Here is a 17,759-nt window from a genome sequence, read left to right on the forward strand (position 1 = left end):
TAATCAAATTGCTCTGCAAAGTAGCAGCATTCTGCATAGAACTTAGAACATAGATAGTTTTGCACAATTTAGTATCATCAGCAGAAATAGAAACAGTACTTTCTATGCCCACCTCCAGGTAATTAATAAACAAGTTAAAAATCAAATGACCAAGAACTGGCCCCTAGCGGTACTCCACTAACAACACTGGGCCAATTAGAAAATGTTCCATTTACCACCACTAGTGATGAGGAAATCTGTCCCGTTTCGCTTCACCATAAAATTTGCGAAACGACCAAAAAATTTGCGAAACGGCAAAAAATCCGCAGAACGTGTTTGTCGCGCAACTTTTTTTGTCGCCCACAGGATTTTTGTCACCTGTGTCTTTTTTTTATGCGGCTGTGTCCATTTTGATGCGACCATGACTTTTTTTGGAGCGCAACAAATTTTTCCGTAGTGAATTTTCGCAGAAGTTCGCTGCAAATCCATGCCTTCCGAAAAAAAAATGCTTATCACTAACCACCACTCTTTGTAATCTATCCTTCAGCCAGTTTTTTATCCAAGTACAATGTTGGTGTTGGATTTCTCCTCAACCTGCAGGTCTGGGTTATGTGCACCCAGGCCCCACGTTAGACTGATAAGCGTCACTCTGTGGTACACACTATAAAAATGATTTTTAATCTTTGTTCCCTTACTTGTCACCAAACACAAGGTTCTAATCATGCAAATAAACCTTTATCAAGGTTGTCGTCTTGCTCACACGCCCTTCTGTATTATATCTTGCTTATACATAGTGTGTGATAATGCACCTCACAACTTCTGAGTTTATCTAGCAACTTTTTCTTAGTGGAATTAAAGTTATATAACTCAAAAACCATTAAACTCACAGGTGTATTTTTTCTTAACTGTCAATGATGAAACTAGAGCACCCAACAGAAACCAAAAAACATCCATATGTAGAAAACACAGATACTGAGCTATTAGAACTGAACCCAATACCAATAAAACTGTGCCAATGCCAATGACTATTCTGTTGTGGGAGTTTGTCAAAGATAATATCTAGTGCTGAGCGGTATACCGTCATATACCGAATACCGTTTTTTTAAAAAAAAACTGATATTAATTTTTTAAATACCCCCATACCGGTGTAGATCGGGGTTGCCCTGTGCATACGTGACGTCCGTACACACGGGCGCAACTTTATAAAAGGGCCTGTCTCTGCTCGGAGACAACAGAAACGGCATCGCTCGGGACACTTCACTGGAGGAGCCCGAAGCCCGAAGGAGAAGGCAAAAAAATATTTTATGCTTTATTCATTTTCTCCTTGTTTTCTTCCAGAGACCTTTGTGGGGAAAGCTGCTGCTGCTGGCTGTGCTGTGCGACTGTTCTTGCTGCACTATGCTTTAACATAGAGCCCTGTGGGGACCAGAGATGCTCTTCTTGTTTCCATAGTATTGGCTGCAGCATCAGCAGATCTTTCTTCTGTAAATGCTTTATAATGCTGATATTACATGCCCCAGTCAGGGTGGAGAACATCTCTTTGTGAACAGCTGCATACCTAAAAAAAAATACCATCAAATACCGTGACACCGATATAATTTTGAAAAATACCGTGATATAAATTTTTGGTCATACCGCCCAGCTCTAATAATATCACATAATTCATTTCAATAATACTGTGGGTTGACATTCACAGCACCATACAGGAAAGAAAGAGAAGTGTGTCAAACTCTGACACTTGCACCACAAAACTTCTCTTCTTTACTTCTTCTTTGTGCTGCTCTTTTTTAATGGCTTTTTATTCCATTCATTCTTTACTTGATTATATATGCGTGGTCTTCTTACCCTTCCTGTAGAAATGATCTGTGCTAGGACTCCTATCAGGATTAACCTTTCAGCCCCCAGTGCTGAAGTAGATAATTTGTGCAGGAAAGGTAAGCATTAATATTAAATTAATAAGGAAGGGGGCCACTAAAAGAGCAGTGCAGAAAGTTTTCCAGAAAGAGGAGTTTTTTGGGGGTTTTTTTTTTGGTGGAGGGGGGGGAGATAAGAGAGGATAACAGGAAAAACGTCAGCAAAAATAAAACAGTAGTACTCGCCCCCTATAGGAAGTAGCATCGTTCTGCATATGAGGAAGTGGAATTTTTTTAGCAGCAATATGCTTTACTAATTTGGTGGGTTTATGTCAGAGATTTTGTGATTAGTAGTTATTATTGTGCCAAAATAGTTTTGTACATATAAGGATATATAAATAAAAAATATGTTTGGGGGTTTGTATGTTTTGTTTTTCTGGCATGGGATCTCTTATCCAGAAACCCATTATCCAGAGTTCCGAATTACAGGAAGGCCATCTCTCATAGAGCAAATAATTCTAATTTAAAAAAATGAATATCTTTTTCTCTGAAGTAATAATAACAGTAACAATAACAGTATTATGGTACTTGATGATAACTAAGCTATAATGAATTCATATTGGAAGCAAAATAATCCTATTTAGTGTAGGGGGGCATTTACTACTGCTTGATTTTTTCGGTTGGAGAGATCATGTTGAAGTCAGATGTCCCTTTTATTTGAAGTTCTTTCTTTGCTATGTGGTTTTAGAGATTGTCAGGATTTTTTTGATGCTGGCTTTTGTGCAATGATACAAAAGGTTGAGGTTATTGTGTGAATAGGTTTCAGTTTTTGCGATTTTTTCACAACTTTTTTGATTCAGATTTTTGATTCGTGGAAATCAGTTTAGTTACGGTCTTAAAAAAATATAAAACCATGAAAATCCCTGTAATGTTTAAATTATTTTTTAACAGACATAAAGTACAAATTACAGAAAGAATCCAAATTACAGAAAGATCCATTATCTGGAAACCCCAGGTCCCAAGCATTCTGGATAACAGGTCCCATACCTGTATACACAAATACTACTTTCAATAGCAATTACATTTATAATTAACAATAAAATAATTCAAACCTCTTAATGCATGATTGGACAGCTTAGAATTGTATTTTGTTTCATTATGCAAAAAACAGCTTTTAGGTGGACACGACCTTTGATAGATTTACAAAGTCACCAGAAATGAGTAAACATTATCATATAATCAGATTTCACTGTTTTTATTTCCACAAATATATTTAATATAAATACATGCCTCCTGATATTAGAGTTGTTTTAATAAAGCAAATCAGTTGTGAACTGATAAGGGTTTCCAAATGTCACTGATGTAATGATTAACATTATTGTGTAAAAAAAAGTTGAGCACCTTTTTCGGGTATATAAGTTGTTGGGTTCAGTTGTGGACCTAATTGATCAAGATGAAGTTCCTCATACTAGCACTTGTATGTCTCCAGCTCTCAGAGGGGATAATCAAGTAAGTATATAATCCTGATCCTTAAAACTGTAGGATACATATATAAAAGTGGAAATTGAATATTTCTTGGTTAATCACACCAGTAAAGCATTTAATTTATTATCAGCTAGATTTTTTCAAAGACATGCACCACTAGAAAATGTAAATATAACCATCAAAAATTAAACCTATAATGAATATTTACATGTTTACTAATAAGAAAAAGGTAATATAAACATTTAAGAGGGCTCTCCAAACAAAACATGTTTTTGCATAGAAAAAGAAAAAAATACAGAGGTGATTTAGTGTTTTTTAGCTGAATGCACTAGGGTGATAACCTTCTGTGAACAGGCACATGTGCCATTACCCCCTAAGGTAAATAAATAGTAAATACAGTTTAGTAATTGTGATTATTTGTACATTTAAATGAAATTAAGTGCAAATGAGAAAAGAAGAATACATCTAAATAATAATTAGAGATATTTATAGCTCTAATCATAACTAAATCTAGATGAATGCTCTTACTAACACTGCTATTGAACACCAGAAAGGAGGAAGTGTGTGCCATTAGCCTTACCCACTACTCATCTGGGAAGTATTTACACTACATATTGGTGGGCTTGCGCCTAGCTTGCATCAGAGTTCCATTTCATCCCACAGATGTTCATTTGGGTTGAGGGATTTTCGTATGCTTTTGACATGTATAAAGATTATTGCAATTGTTGTGCACATTCCTAGACTTAGGGGCATATTTATAAAGCTTAGTAGGAACAGGGTCAGACTGGGCCATGTGGGCCCCACTGACCCAAAACTGAATCCCGCCAGGAAGTATTGGCTCTCCAACCTGGACCTACTTCCCCCATTCATGTCTAGGTAAGTACACATGTACACATAGGTGAAAAGGTAGAAACCTTGATGTTGGAATTGCCTATTTAGAAAGTTTCAAAAAGATGACTGAAGTGGCAGACAACTAACTGTATATTGATGGTGGTGTAATTAGAAAATGCTGGGACTCAAAATAATGAGACATTGTTGCTGTTTCTCTAAGTATTTTGCAGTTCACTTTGAAAATATTGCCATCTTAAATTGGCAAACCCTAGTATTCACTGATGTGTTTAATGGTTTTACTTTAGAGTCCCCCTGAAGAGGTTTAAGTCTATGAGGGAAGTCATGAGAGAACATGGAATCAAAGCACCAATAGTGGATCCAGCCTCAAAGTATTACAACCAGTATGCTACTGCTTTTGAACCCCTTGCAAACTACATGGATGTGAGTAGCAATGAAAGAACTCAACTGTGTTCTCAAATATTTTGCTTTGCGCACATTAAGGCCTTTCTTTAAACTTTTTTTTTTAGCTTTAAAAGCAAATAGACCATTATCATGTTATTTCTTTTCAAGTGTTGAATAACGAAAATGTCACTAATAGAAGACAATTTAAATGTTGCAAAATAAGTATAGTAATTATTTAGTTCACTGTTTAGATGTCTTACTATGGAGAGATCAGCATTGGAACCCCACCTCAGAATTTCCTGGTTTTATTTGACACTGGATCTTCCAATCTGTGGGTTGCTTCTACTAACTGTCAAAGCCAAGCTTGCAGTAAGTACCTTTTCCATGATAATATTGTTGTCCATTATGTAACAACATAAAATGAAAACAATGTTACATTGTAGCATATATCATTTAAATATTAAATAAACCCAGTAGGTAGTAGGATAATTTTGCCACAGATATTGATTCATTATTATTATAATATATATTATATTATATGTATATATTTTTTTCTTTCTACTTCTTTTACGAATCTAAAATCAGAATAATAGTTTTGTTGACCTTTTCATAGGTCTTTAACCCCATATGTATTAAAAGGCACCAAGTTTTAAATAGGTGACCAGTAAATGCTACCTGCTGATTGAATGCTATGGGTTACTGCTCCTGGGCAAATTAAGTACCTTTTGTTACATAACCCCATAAATGTTTTACACACAATCAGTTTTTATTGAAATGGGCTGTTTTAGAGATCTGACATTCAGGGGTATAATAATCAGAACAGACTAGATTTAGTACTCAATTTACCAGCAGAAGAAATAATATGATGCATTTGTACAATAAGTCTATATATATATATATATTCATATAAAAATGTCTTTTTTATTTTAGCCAACCACCCACTGTTTAACCCTAGTCAGTCTTCCACCTACTCCTCAAACCAGCAGCAATTCTCCCTGCAATACGGAACTGGCAGCTTGACAGGAATCTTGGGATATGACACTGTGACAGTATGTAGTGAAATATGTTTTATTTAGCTACATATATAAATAATGTAGAGGCAGTGTACTGGTGATCTGTAAATGACTTAACAACAACCATAAATTGAATAATTGGTAAAAAGAAAACATTTGATTTTATTGCCTCATTGTTGAAATGTTTACTTGTTTGCAGATCCAAAATATTGCAATTTCCCAGCAAGAGTTTGGCCTGAGTGTAACCGAGCCTGGAACCAACTTTGTGTATGCACAGTTTGATGGCATTTTGGGTCTAGCTTACCCATCCATTGCTGTGGGAGGAGCCACCACAGTGATGCAGGGAATGCTGCAGCAAAATCTTCTAAACGAACCTGTCTTTGGGTTTTACTTGAGTGGGTAAGCATTCATCAAAATTACTCAAAAATGTAACAATATTTAAGTATGCCACAACAGTGCTTACACTGGTATTAAACAAAGGGAAATGAATCCTAGTTTTACCATACAGATCTAGTATAAACAGTATTTTAAAATCGCTGCAATAGATGTCTTCTAAAGGTACTTTATTTTTCAGAGAAAACACTCAGAGTGGTGGTGAAGTGGCCTTTGGTGGTGTTGATCAAAATTACTACACAGGGCAAATCTACTGGACTCCAGTGACATCAGAAACATACTGGCAAATTGGAATCCAAGGGTAACAAACATATAATGCTAACACAGTCTAATATTTTTCATCTGGGTCTGTGCATATAAAGACAAAATGAATATAAAGTATTTTGACCAAGCAAATTTTAAGTGTTTTTTATGTCAATTAGGAAAACACAGTTTTATTTTTTCTAAAGGTTCTCCATAAATGGCCAAGCTTCAGGCTGGTGTAGCCAAGGATGTCAAGGTATCGTTGATACTGGAACCTCCCTGTTGACTGCTCCTCAAAGTATTTTTGCTTCACTCATGCAAGATATTGGAGCTCAGCAAGATCAGAATGGAGAGGTAGATTGTTTAATTATCCATATTAAGTCTTAGAGAGGGATTCAAACCCTCTAAACAAGAAATACTAATCTGAACTCTTCAAATTTAAATTTAAATCATCAAATGTCTTTAATTTTCACTTTTCAGTATGTAGTAAGTTGTAGCAGCATCCAGAATCTTCCCACAATCAGCTTCACCATCAGTGGGGTCTCTTTCCCCCTGCCACCATCTGCCTACGTTCTTCAGGTAACTTGCGGTGTTTTAATGGCATAATGTGCTTATAAATATAATATATAATGTATGCATGTATAGCTTTATTTATATAGCGCTACTGGGATATGCAGTACTGCCCAATTTTACAATGTAAAAATGTATACACAGGGAGAACAAGCATTGTTGTAATAAATCCTTAAAATAAAGAAGTACACTATACAGAGATTAAGTGGCATGTGTTAAAAGGCAATGTAGGAAGGAGGTCCCTCCCCATGGAGCTTACAATCTAAGAACAAAATAAATTTATGTTGCGAGAAATAATATATTTACTATAATGATCCCATATTGATAAGTAAATTTGTAAAGATATGGTGGCATGCACATTGTGAATATGCCATAATAACAAAGTAGTTAAAGATGGTCGAAGAGGTGTCTACTGTGCATGCCTGTTTGATTTTCATTGAAGCAGAGACAGCAAGCATGCAAAGTAGACACCTCGTTGACCCTCTTCACAGTCAGCTCAGCAAATAAAAGGGGACGGAGCTTCATGCTAGACTAGGAAGTAGCAGAGGGATAGAAAAAAAAGGTTTACATTGAAGGTTAAAAATATCCCCATATTTAACATAAATTCATTCAGTTGGGATTTTACAAAAAAAGTTAGCATAATAAGCATAATCACTATACAAATAATACTGTTACCAGTTTGTATATTGTGTAGATGCAACTGCTGACCTTTCCTGTCTTACATGATATCATGATATCTCTACAGTATTTACCTTTCCACCCCATTTTCCCCTATTATGCCCAGATCCTCATCTAACCCATCTTCAACATAATGTGTCACTGTACCCCCCCATATCTAGTTTCAGCAATCTTCTAGCAATCCTCTTCATCAATGAGGTGCAGCTATCCCTGGCAAAATTCTTTTTGGTGAATGGAAAATTCATCCTAGTTCTCTAAAATGACCAAGCTTTCTCTTTATACGAGACTCTTAAGCTGGCCATACACTGAAAGAGCCTCTTGTTTGGCAAGGTCACCAAACAAGCAGATCTTTTCCCTATAGGCCTTCCCCATGTTGTTGATATTGGATTGATCCAATTGTTTAGCCCTTGGACCAAATGATCAGATCACGCGGAATGCAGGCCTTTGAGCACTGTGAGTCGATGTGCTCCTTGCCCTTACAGCATTACATATAATGCTTAACTTTTGGGCAGATATAAGTCAGGCAGGCCGTCTGAGAGCCTCATACATAGACTGATAAGCTGCTGAATCTGTCCTTTGGCAGCTTTTATCAGCCCATGTTTCTTCACCATTAGCCATGCATTAATCTCCCTAAGATTCAGATGCCTCTGTTATGTAGACCGTGGCAATAGTTAGTTAGTCAATAATCAAAACTCCCAGCACCATTTATGCTTTATAATACATAATGTATAGAAGTGCATTTGCCCATTACACATAAATTGCATTTTAACAGGGCAACCTTTATAGTAAAGAGCCTATTCTTAAAGGGGACCTGTCACCCTAAGAAATAACTTCAAATTATTTTCTATATTGTTAGTTGAGCAAAATAAACTTTACTTAGTCTATATAAATAATATAAATCTTGTTTCCTTCCGTATTGGAATACCTCAATCAAAGCAAGCAGGCAGGCACCATTTTGTGGACACTGTTATGAAGGCAATCTGTGTATCATGCCAAAATCTTGTTTATGTGCCAGAATGGGGGGCCTGATGCCCATGCCCATGCACTGGCTACACAATTAGATGAGGAGGAGGGAGGGGAAAAGTGAGATGTGCAGTGACATCTAGGTAGTGCTGAATGGAAAGCAACCAATTTATGATTGACAGCTGGGATTTTTAAATTCCTTTACAATGGGTTTGGATGTGTTAATATAAAAATGAATTTGGGTTTTTATGTTTAATTTGAAAAGGACTTTTATTATACAACTTTTTATACATACACACTTTAATAGATACCATGTTAGTTCTTATTTTGCTTCCTGTTTTTTTGTTTGTAGCAAAGCAGTGGGTATTGTACCATTGGTATCATGCCCACCTACCTTTCCTCTCAGAATGGGCAACCTATGTGGATCCTGGGTGATGTCTTCCTTCGGCAGTACTATTCTGTCTATGATTTGGGCAACAACCAAGTTGGTTTTGCATCTGCTGCATGAAGAAAAACCTTCTGCTTGTAGGCTACATTACATACAGCAAATATATGAAAGTAAAATGATATACACAATATTAGTGTGATAAATTGCACATTTTGTCTTGGTAAAGTTTTGGCTATTATTGGCAATTGTCAGTCATAAATAAAATGGAAATTAACCCTTGACTGCGTTTCTGTTTATTACCATTGATCAAGGTAACAGTATTGGACCCATTATCCGGAAACCTGTCATCCAGAAAGCTCTGAATCACAGGAAGGTCAGCTCCCACAGACTGCACTTTAATCAAATAATTAAATTTTTTTTAAAATATTTCCTTTTTAAAGAGAACCTTGTACTTGATTCCAACTAAGATATAATTCATCCTTATTGTAGAAAAACAATTCTATTTGGTTTATTTAATGTTTAAATTATTTTTAGTGGATATAAGTTATGGAGATCTAAATTATAGAAAGACCCCTTATCTTGAAAGCCCCAGGTCCCAAGCATTCTGGATAATGGGTCTCATACCTGCAGAGCCGGGCCAAGCTCTCCCCCCCCCCCCCGCGCATGCACAAACTCGCACAAAAAGGCATGCCAGTTATTAGAACTGTTGGCATCAACAGATGCTGGTGTGTGTGGACATGGAGCTGATTTTAGCACAAAAACACAAAAGTATGCATGCATGCGTGCTTGCACACAGTCCAACTCTCTACCTGTCAGTGCACTTCACTTACAGCAAGAAAATAGGTCAACTTGAATCAGTTTTTTTGCCTGTGTTTGCTATGTAGGTACACAGCCTGATGTACCGTTAGCCTAAGGGGTTGGGAAAAACAGGCAAACAAGAGAAAGTCAATTTATGCAAATTATAATTTTAATGAAAAACTCTTATGGTCACATCCTCCAGGGGAGGCCCAAGAGACTGCTTAACACACACCATCTCCTATAATGGGGGAATCCACTTTGCAGCTCTTTTTGAATTGTGACAAGTGCTGGCATCATTGCTTTTATTATCACTTTATTATCACTTGTGCTCAGAATTGCACTTTGCACACTGCAGTTGCAAAGCATCCCTATTTTCCTTTCCACCAGCAGTAATGTGACTGATAAGGAAACATGAACGTTGCTTCTGCTTTTGGAAGTAGCCCGAAGCTGCTTTATAGAGAGACTTGGGGTTACTTTGCATAGGTTTTCTGACCAGAGATTAACAGTACTACTGGTAGGAAGGAAATTAGGAACATTTTATCATCCGCTGTAGTGTAGATATACAAAAGAAAATGTCCTGTGTGCGATTGCCCTTAGTGTTTTAGATTGTAATCACTTACCTTATACCCTGGGCCAGTGCCCATTAGCAAAAAAACTGCAACAGCTTGGGGTACCTGCACGCAAGCGATTCTCTTCCTGCTGTCTTCTTTCTTCAGCCTGATACATTCCAGTACAGTGAAAAATCTGGCCTTTTTGTTAAAGCTCAGCTTTCACGATACTGCACATGGCAAAGCCAGAAAATAGAAGAGGACAGAAAATAGAAGAGGATCACTCACTCACAGGTACCCCGGGCTGGTGCTCCTGTTAGCAGAAAACTGCATTGGCCCAGGGTACCTGCAAGTGAATGATCCTCTTCTGTCTTTGCAGGTAAGTGATAACAATCTCTGGGGGTGCCTAACATTTTGGCTCCCCCCCATTGATCATACCTTTCCTTCTGCTTTAAGTGGGTGGGAAAATAGGTGCATAAAAGGAAAGCAAAGAAAAAAGGTGAGTACAGTAAAAAAAGAGGAAAAGAAAAGAACTAATCTGAGGGAGGGGAGATCAGAGGAAAAGTGGGTGAGACAAGGCCAGAACTAGGGGTAGGCAGCAAAGGCACCTGTCTAGGGTGTAACGGGGGGGCAATATGCAGGTACTTTTCAATGAGTATTTATCAATGAGTGAAAGTGAATATGATAAATATGCCTTTAAAAATCCCATAGAAATCAATAGAAAGTGGAGGAATTTCACTGTAGAGAACCGTGGTGAGCTCTAACTTCACTCTTTGATGAATATACCCCAAAGAGAGAAAGTAGAAGAAGAATGTGAAGTACAGTATTGCTAAAATGACAAGCATGGGGTGGAAAACATAGTAAGGATACCAGGTAGTGCATTGAAATGACTCTCTCTTCACTCTTCTTTCACGCAGTGCATTGGGAGTAATATCATCCTAAAGGCAGTGAGCACATGGCAACAATTAGAAACACAATACAATTGCTTGTACAGCTCATTTATCGCCCAAAAATCCTTACCTGTTGGTAAGGATTTCCAGCTAGAAAGACAATCTACAGCTCTCTGCCCTTTAGAGCCTCCATGTTACAAAAGATTTTAGTGTAACTCACTGTAACAGCAAGTGAAAAGAGCATGGGGTACATGCGACTCGGATTCACAGGATGGGCCTTCGCTAAATGGAAGGTGCTTATGGAGAGTGTTGTGTAAATACTCCTCCCACTGCCACTGTGTAGTGCAAAGCTCAGATAAATGATGGCTGGACGCCAGGAGCTCTTGCAAGCAAAGAAAACTGTTTATTTGTCCAAGACAAAAGGTGGTAATGCAGGGCAAATCAATACTCACTCTCAGATGAGGTATAACAGGATTCAGTAATACAACTGATGTTAAAGCAGATTAAGCAATGAAGTATGGTGTCCACCGGTTTATCCCTTGTCTTAAAGAGGTTGGGCAAAATTATGTTTTCATCCCTTGAGTCAATGTCCTTTTTTATACAAGACAGCACTTTATTTGCTTTAGTAGCCACAGAATGACACTGCCTGGAATTAGGCAACTTGTCATCTACAAAACCCCTAGATCCTTCTCCATTAAGGATACCCCCAACACACTGCCATTTGGTAGATAGCTTGCATTTATATTATTTCTACCAAAGTGCATAACTTTGCACTTGTCCACATTGAACCTCATTTTCCAGTTTGCTGCCCAGTTTTCCAATTTTATCAAATTGCTCTGCAAAGTGGCAGCATCCTGCATGGAACTTATAGTTTTGCACAATTTAGTGTTGTCAGCAAAAATAGAAACAGTACTGTCTATGCCCACCTCCAGGTCATTAATGAACAAGTTAAAAAGCAAAGGACCAAGGACTGACCCCTGCGGTACTCCACTAACAACACTGGTCCAATTAGAAAATGTTCCATTTACCACCACTCTTTGTAATCTATCCTTCAGCCAGTTCTCTATCTAATTGTGTGTGAAAGGGATGTTCTGCATGGATGCATTATTCCTCAAATTGTTACATGAATATATTGGCATATGATGGTGCCATTTTGGAACCCATTGTTTCCTACATTCCCATAACTAATGTATATAGGAAATTGCAGTGTATAGGCTCTGAGCATCTAGAGTTACTAAAAAGAAGTTGGTAGCCAGAATAGGAATCTATTTAAGATTGCCATAAAGGGTGTGCCATATCTCACATATAAAAGTTACTGAATTGTGGTAATGGTTGTAAAAGTTTATCGAAAAATATTGGTAGTTGTTGCAAAACAGAATGAGCTCCTACTGGCCAACCCAGAGGGTGCATAGAGTCTTTGTGCTCTGTGAAGGTAGAATGTAAATAACTGGTGTAAATGGGTATTTATTGCTAACTTAGTAAGTACATGATTTTCTGCAGCTCCTTTTACCATGATATTAATGGTCTTGGCAATATTGAATACCTGATTATAAAGAGGGACTTTAAAGTGTTCTCATTTGTCTACATATTTGCTTATGGTAATCAACCTTATTCATAATCACTGGAGGTCATTTATAAACACTGGGCTTATTTGCACTAGGCAGTAACCCATGGCAATCAATCAGATGTTTGTTTGTCGTTGTTCAACTTGCAGATGGCTGAAAAAAATTGCTTGCCCAGGTTACAAATGTGTCTACAGGTTTTATTGCAACATATTTAGTAGTTTCAAGATCTTTCAAAATAATAGATTCACCTTTCATCAAATTATATGCGAGATGCTTGTCCTGCCAAGGCATGGACCTGTTTGACTCTTTGGGGCCAATTCATTAAAACACGAGTTTGAATCCCGAATGGGAAAAATTCGGATTGGATATAATAATTAATAAATTGCAAATATCACGAATATGCTTATGAAAAAATCGTATTAGTCACGATAATATCGTATTGGCGATCTCAAATTTTCATACCGAACGATCATAAAATGCAAGAAAACCTTTCCGACTTTGATCCTTTGATGGAAACTTTCGTAGTCGATGCGACAATACGATTTTTTCGCCTAATTTTTAACGCAGGTACGAAAAAGTCAGTAAAATAATGAAAAATTCGGCGAAAATATGCAAGGTACAAAAAATTTGCGTAAAATAGGAACGCTCCGATCGAACAAGCGTTCGGAGCGTTCGTGGATTGATAAATCTCCCCTTTTGTGTAAAAAACGGTAAGGAAGGTTGTGTGATGGGTTGTGTAAATATACTTTTAAGTTTTAAAGAATAAAGATCATATTTAGCCAGAAAAAGAAAGTTAATGAAGCTTTCCAGTGGTTCTTAGTTTGCCTCCACTTTTCTTTTGGGATGCAGTTCCCCTGAAAAAGCAACAGTAAACAGTAGAGTCCAATGGCCTCATTGAATTTATTGAATATTATTGTTTTTTTTGTAAAAAATATATTTTAAAGTGTAATTGACTAAGAAACTTTTATGTTCTAACTTACTTTCATTGGGGCGCTCCAGTTTGGGGAGTATTATCCTATTCTGTAATAACTAGCGATTAAATTGGAAGCATGTGGATACAGCCAATTGCATGACATATTCACACCTACAATGTGAATTTCAGACCCCTCCATGATTTCTAAGTGGGAGAACAAAATCACAGGCTGTTCAAATACTTATGTTTCTCACTGTATTTATTCAAGTATTTCAAATGTATTCGATCTTGTTGACCCAATAAAAATGATGAGTAAAATATGAATTTCAGGTTTCCAAGTTTTTCATGGTTATAATTCATTGTTTTTGTTATGTAATCTTTTTATAAAGGTACATTTAATATTTTAAAATACATGTGTGTTGGATTTAATATTTGAAATGTTTGGGCAATGTTTAAATTGTTCCAAAAGTATGGCATGTTTATTTTCTCTCCCATGGACTTTACAACAGGCATGAGCAATTTTTTTGACCCGGTACTATACACTTTTGCGGCAAAATTCATAAAACTCAGATTAGTAAATCTTTCAGTATAGAAGTCATCAATTATTTTTTTTTAAAAAGTATATACAAGAATATAACTTGAAAATTCATAACAAAGGTAGGAGCCAAGTGCTAAAAAAAACTGTTTAATTTCAGAGCACCAAAACCAGATATGGAAACATAAAGCCTCTTTATTCTCCAGCAAATGCTGTCTTACAGGTATGTAGTACCATCTTGTGGTTACTTAATAGTAAATTTACCAGGTCTTCTGTGCCCTGGATGCTGTGGTATTGTTTTAGCATTTTTAGACATATTAAAGATTATGTTATCATATATATGTTATCATTTGCACACACTGAATATCAGTATTTAAAATAAAACTAAACTAAATTTATACTAAATGTAATCTGCCTTATTGAAACTTGATATATGTTTTCTAAGATTTTTTTATTTGCATAAGAAATGCGCAAGTCTAGGCATTGTGGTGGCAGTGGATGTGATGTACTTAGATCTACTTAGATTTTTCTAAAGCATTTGATACATTACCAAGCAGACTATTACTGATTAAATGAAGGAATATTGGCTTGGGACATAATATTTATACTTATATAAAATCCCCAATGTCCAAAAGGGTAGGCCATAAGGGGTTATCGCAAGGATATGTATCTAATGGATGCTAACATAATATAGGACACAATATGAGGATTAATAGGCTGCATAATATTAGACCTTTATAAATTTACTTTGCAAGTTAACTATTTCTTTGTTTTAGTAAATGAGCAACCTAGAAATTGTTATTCCTTAATACAAATACATACATATATTCAGTATTGATTTGAGGCATCCTTATGTAGTGTAATATCTTGCTATTAGATACATTTTTGACGTTTACAGTATGTCATATATATATTTATTGAATTTGCTTTTTATATTTATTTTACCGGTTAACTTGAAAAAAAGAAAGAGAAATGAAAAAAATTCTTATTATAAATCAAACTGCTCCTTAAAGACATCACCAATGAATCTACAAGTGACACAGCATGGAATATTTCTCAGGCTCATTGAAAATAAATGGAAAAATTTGATGCTTACCAGTGTGTGACTTTTTTTATTTCTGGAAAACCCCAAATTAAACTATTCGGTTTGAGTTTCTTCCTAAATTAGCTAGCGTTTAGGAAATAATGTGGCTCCACACACCCTAGATTATTCCCAATTCCCCACATCCTGAATTTACATAAATCACTTGCCTGCCTTGTCCAGCTCTACATCTTAGTGCTCCTATGGAAATATGCGACAATCATTACTTACAAAAAGATTGTAAGAGAGTACAATATACAGTACCGTATATACTCGAGTATAAGCCGATCCGAATATAAGCCGAGGTACCTAATTTTACCTAAGAAAACTGGAAAAACGTATTGACTCGAGTATAAGCCTATGGTGGGAAATGCAGCAGCTACTGCTAAGTTTCAATAATCAAAATATATACCAATAAAATTACATTAATTGAGGCATCAGTGGGGTATATGTTTTTAAATATTTACTTACAGAGTTAGCTCTGTAAGTGTAGAAGAGGGTCAACAAAAAAATATGGTATCAACAATGATAACTTCGAGTACTACCCCCCTTAGCTCAATCCTTCAAAACTGTATATAGTTTATATAGAATATAAAGTGCCATGCCTAGTGCAGAATGGGACAGGTGAGGATGGTAGATGAAGATAAATTTGGGAGCGGGCCAGGGCACTGGAGGGTGTGGTTGCGAGTGGCCTAATTTGCACACAAAGGACAGAGGGTGCTAGTCTGGAGGAACCCATGGCATCGAGTATAAGCCGAGGGTGACTTTTTCAGCACATTTCGGGTGCTGAAAAACTAGGCTTATACTCGAGTATATACAGTAATTTAATTCTCCTGTGAATTTCCAGTTCCAGCGGCAACTCACCACTACACTCACTATGGTGAATAGCTGCAAAAGAAACTCTGTATGAGTAAAACAATTTTTATTGCTTTTAGTGGTTTTATTAAGATGCATGCTGCATTGTTTATGATTATGTATGAAAATTATGTGTGTGCATTTTCATTTTGGGGCCTCTAAACGCTACAAACAGTAGCTTTTGTAACACTAAACATATTGGGTACCAGACTATTCAAAATACCCCTGGAATTCACATGTAGGAACAGGATGTTTCATCTTTGTACATAACAATATGTGGGAGATAAGTTTACATTTTGGACATGATTTTTAGAAATGCAATCAACACCATTTTAGCAAAGCTTTGCAGTACTTTGGAGTTAAATGACATATTTATTTATTTTGGATTCAAAATGAGTAAATACATATGCACTATTTTGGGGCCTCTACATGCCACATACATGGGGAATTTTATGCATGCTGGGCATCAAACTGTTCAGTAGACAGTAACATTCATATTAAGGATGTTTTATCTTTGAATATAAGGATATGTGGGAGATAAGATTATGTAAATTGCAATTTTTGTACCCATTTTTCTGAGATGTGTCTAAAAACTGTTAGCAGTATGTGGTTACACCATAAGCATATGTGGAGAGAAAATGCTGAAATTTGAATATTTGAGTAGATCTTTAGAAATGCTATCAACAAGTTAATTTTGGCAAAGCTAAACTGTTTGGTAGTTTGGAATAGAAACACATATTTGCCCATTTTGGGCAGAATGTGTACTTTTCTTAATTTTTTTTATATGGTAAATAAAGTGATGGCAACGACAATTCATATGTAGTGGTTTCATTTTGTGTTCCCTACATGCTCATCAAACTGTTCAGAAAACCTATGTTTTCCTGAGGAATACTGTAGAATTTATGTCCTTGAAATCTGAAGGATGCTGATTTCTGAAGCTGTGCTGTGAAAATTTGGTAGCTAGAAGTTTTGAACTATGAGTAAGAAAGTAAGAAAGGAAGTATACAAATTGGTATTGGCACATTCAAGGAGTTGTTTGCCTTTAAATGAACTTTTATTATAATGTAGATCAGTGATCCCCAACCAGTGGTGCGTGAGTAACCTGTTGCTCCCCACCCCCTTTGTCGTTGCTCCCAATGGCCTCGAAGTAGGAGCACATTTCTACATTTCTGACTTGGAGACAAGTTTTGGAAGCACAGAAACACAGTTTTACTCCAAGCAGAGCCTTATGCAGGCTAGCAGTCCACATGGAGCTACCAATTAGTCAATCACAGTTCTTATTTGACATCCCAAACGACTTTTTTCATGCTTGTAAGGTTTACTAACACTTTTTACATATTATTGTGACTCACAAGTAAAAAATGTTGGGGATCCCTGATGTAGATAGTGCCATTCTGACACAGTTTGCAATTGGTCTTCATTTTTAATTATTTGCAGGTTTAAAATTATTTAACCAGTTTTGAATTTTGCCATGTATTTGGTTGCTAGGGTCCAATTTAACCTAGCAACCAGTGGTTCAACACAGAGACAAGAATATGAATAGAGAAGGGTCTGAATAGAAAGTTAATACAAAGTTACACTAACAATAAAATTGTTTTTGGCTTCTGGGGTCAGATTTGAAAACTGGAAAGAGTCAGAACAGGAATACAAATACAAAAATACAAATAATTACAAAACTATAAAAACCAGTTACAAATTTTCTGTGAATAGGACATACTATAAAATACTACAATACCACTCTTTCAGGATATAATCTAATCTCACAAAGATTCTGGT

At 36.3% G+C, this 17,759-nt stretch overlaps 1 protein-coding gene across 1 annotated transcript; it reads left to right on the top strand.

Moving 5' to 3' along the window:
- The first annotated feature begins 3,235 nt into the window (after positions 1-3,235).
- On the top strand, positions 3,236-9,079 carry LOC496913 (gastricsin). Its single transcript, XM_002932979.3, has 9 exons — positions 3,236-3,341; positions 4,454-4,589; positions 4,802-4,919; positions 5,481-5,599; positions 5,763-5,962; positions 6,138-6,257; positions 6,406-6,553; positions 6,680-6,778; positions 8,763-9,079. Exons 1-9 carry the CDS (start codon positions 3,286-3,288, stop codon positions 8,916-8,918), a joined length of 1,152 nt encoding a protein of 383 aa, XP_002933025.1. The 5' UTR covers positions 3,236-3,285; the 3' UTR covers positions 8,919-9,079.
- The last annotated feature ends 8,680 nt before the right edge of the window (positions 9,080-17,759 follow it).

Source organism: Xenopus tropicalis, chromosome 2 (genome assembly GCF_000004195.4).
Source record: "Xenopus tropicalis strain Nigerian chromosome 2, UCB_Xtro_10.0, whole genome shotgun sequence".
In the NCBI taxonomy this organism is placed as follows: Eukaryota; Metazoa; Chordata; class Amphibia; order Anura; family Pipidae; genus Xenopus; species Xenopus tropicalis.

Excerpts from the sequence above, each read along its gene's own strand:
- LOC496913 (XM_002932979.3), top strand. The coding sequence starts at position 3,286 with ATGAAGTTCCTCATACTAGCACTTGTATGTCTCCAGCTCTCAGAGGGG. Across the intron at positions 3,342-4,453 it reads CTCTCAGAGGGGATAATCAA|AGTCCCCCTGAAGAGGTTTA; the intron begins GTAAGTATATAA and ends GTTTTACTTTAG. Across the intron at positions 5,963-6,137 it reads TTTGGGTTTTACTTGAGTGG|AGAAAACACTCAGAGTGGTG; the intron begins GTAAGCATTCAT and ends TTTATTTTTCAG.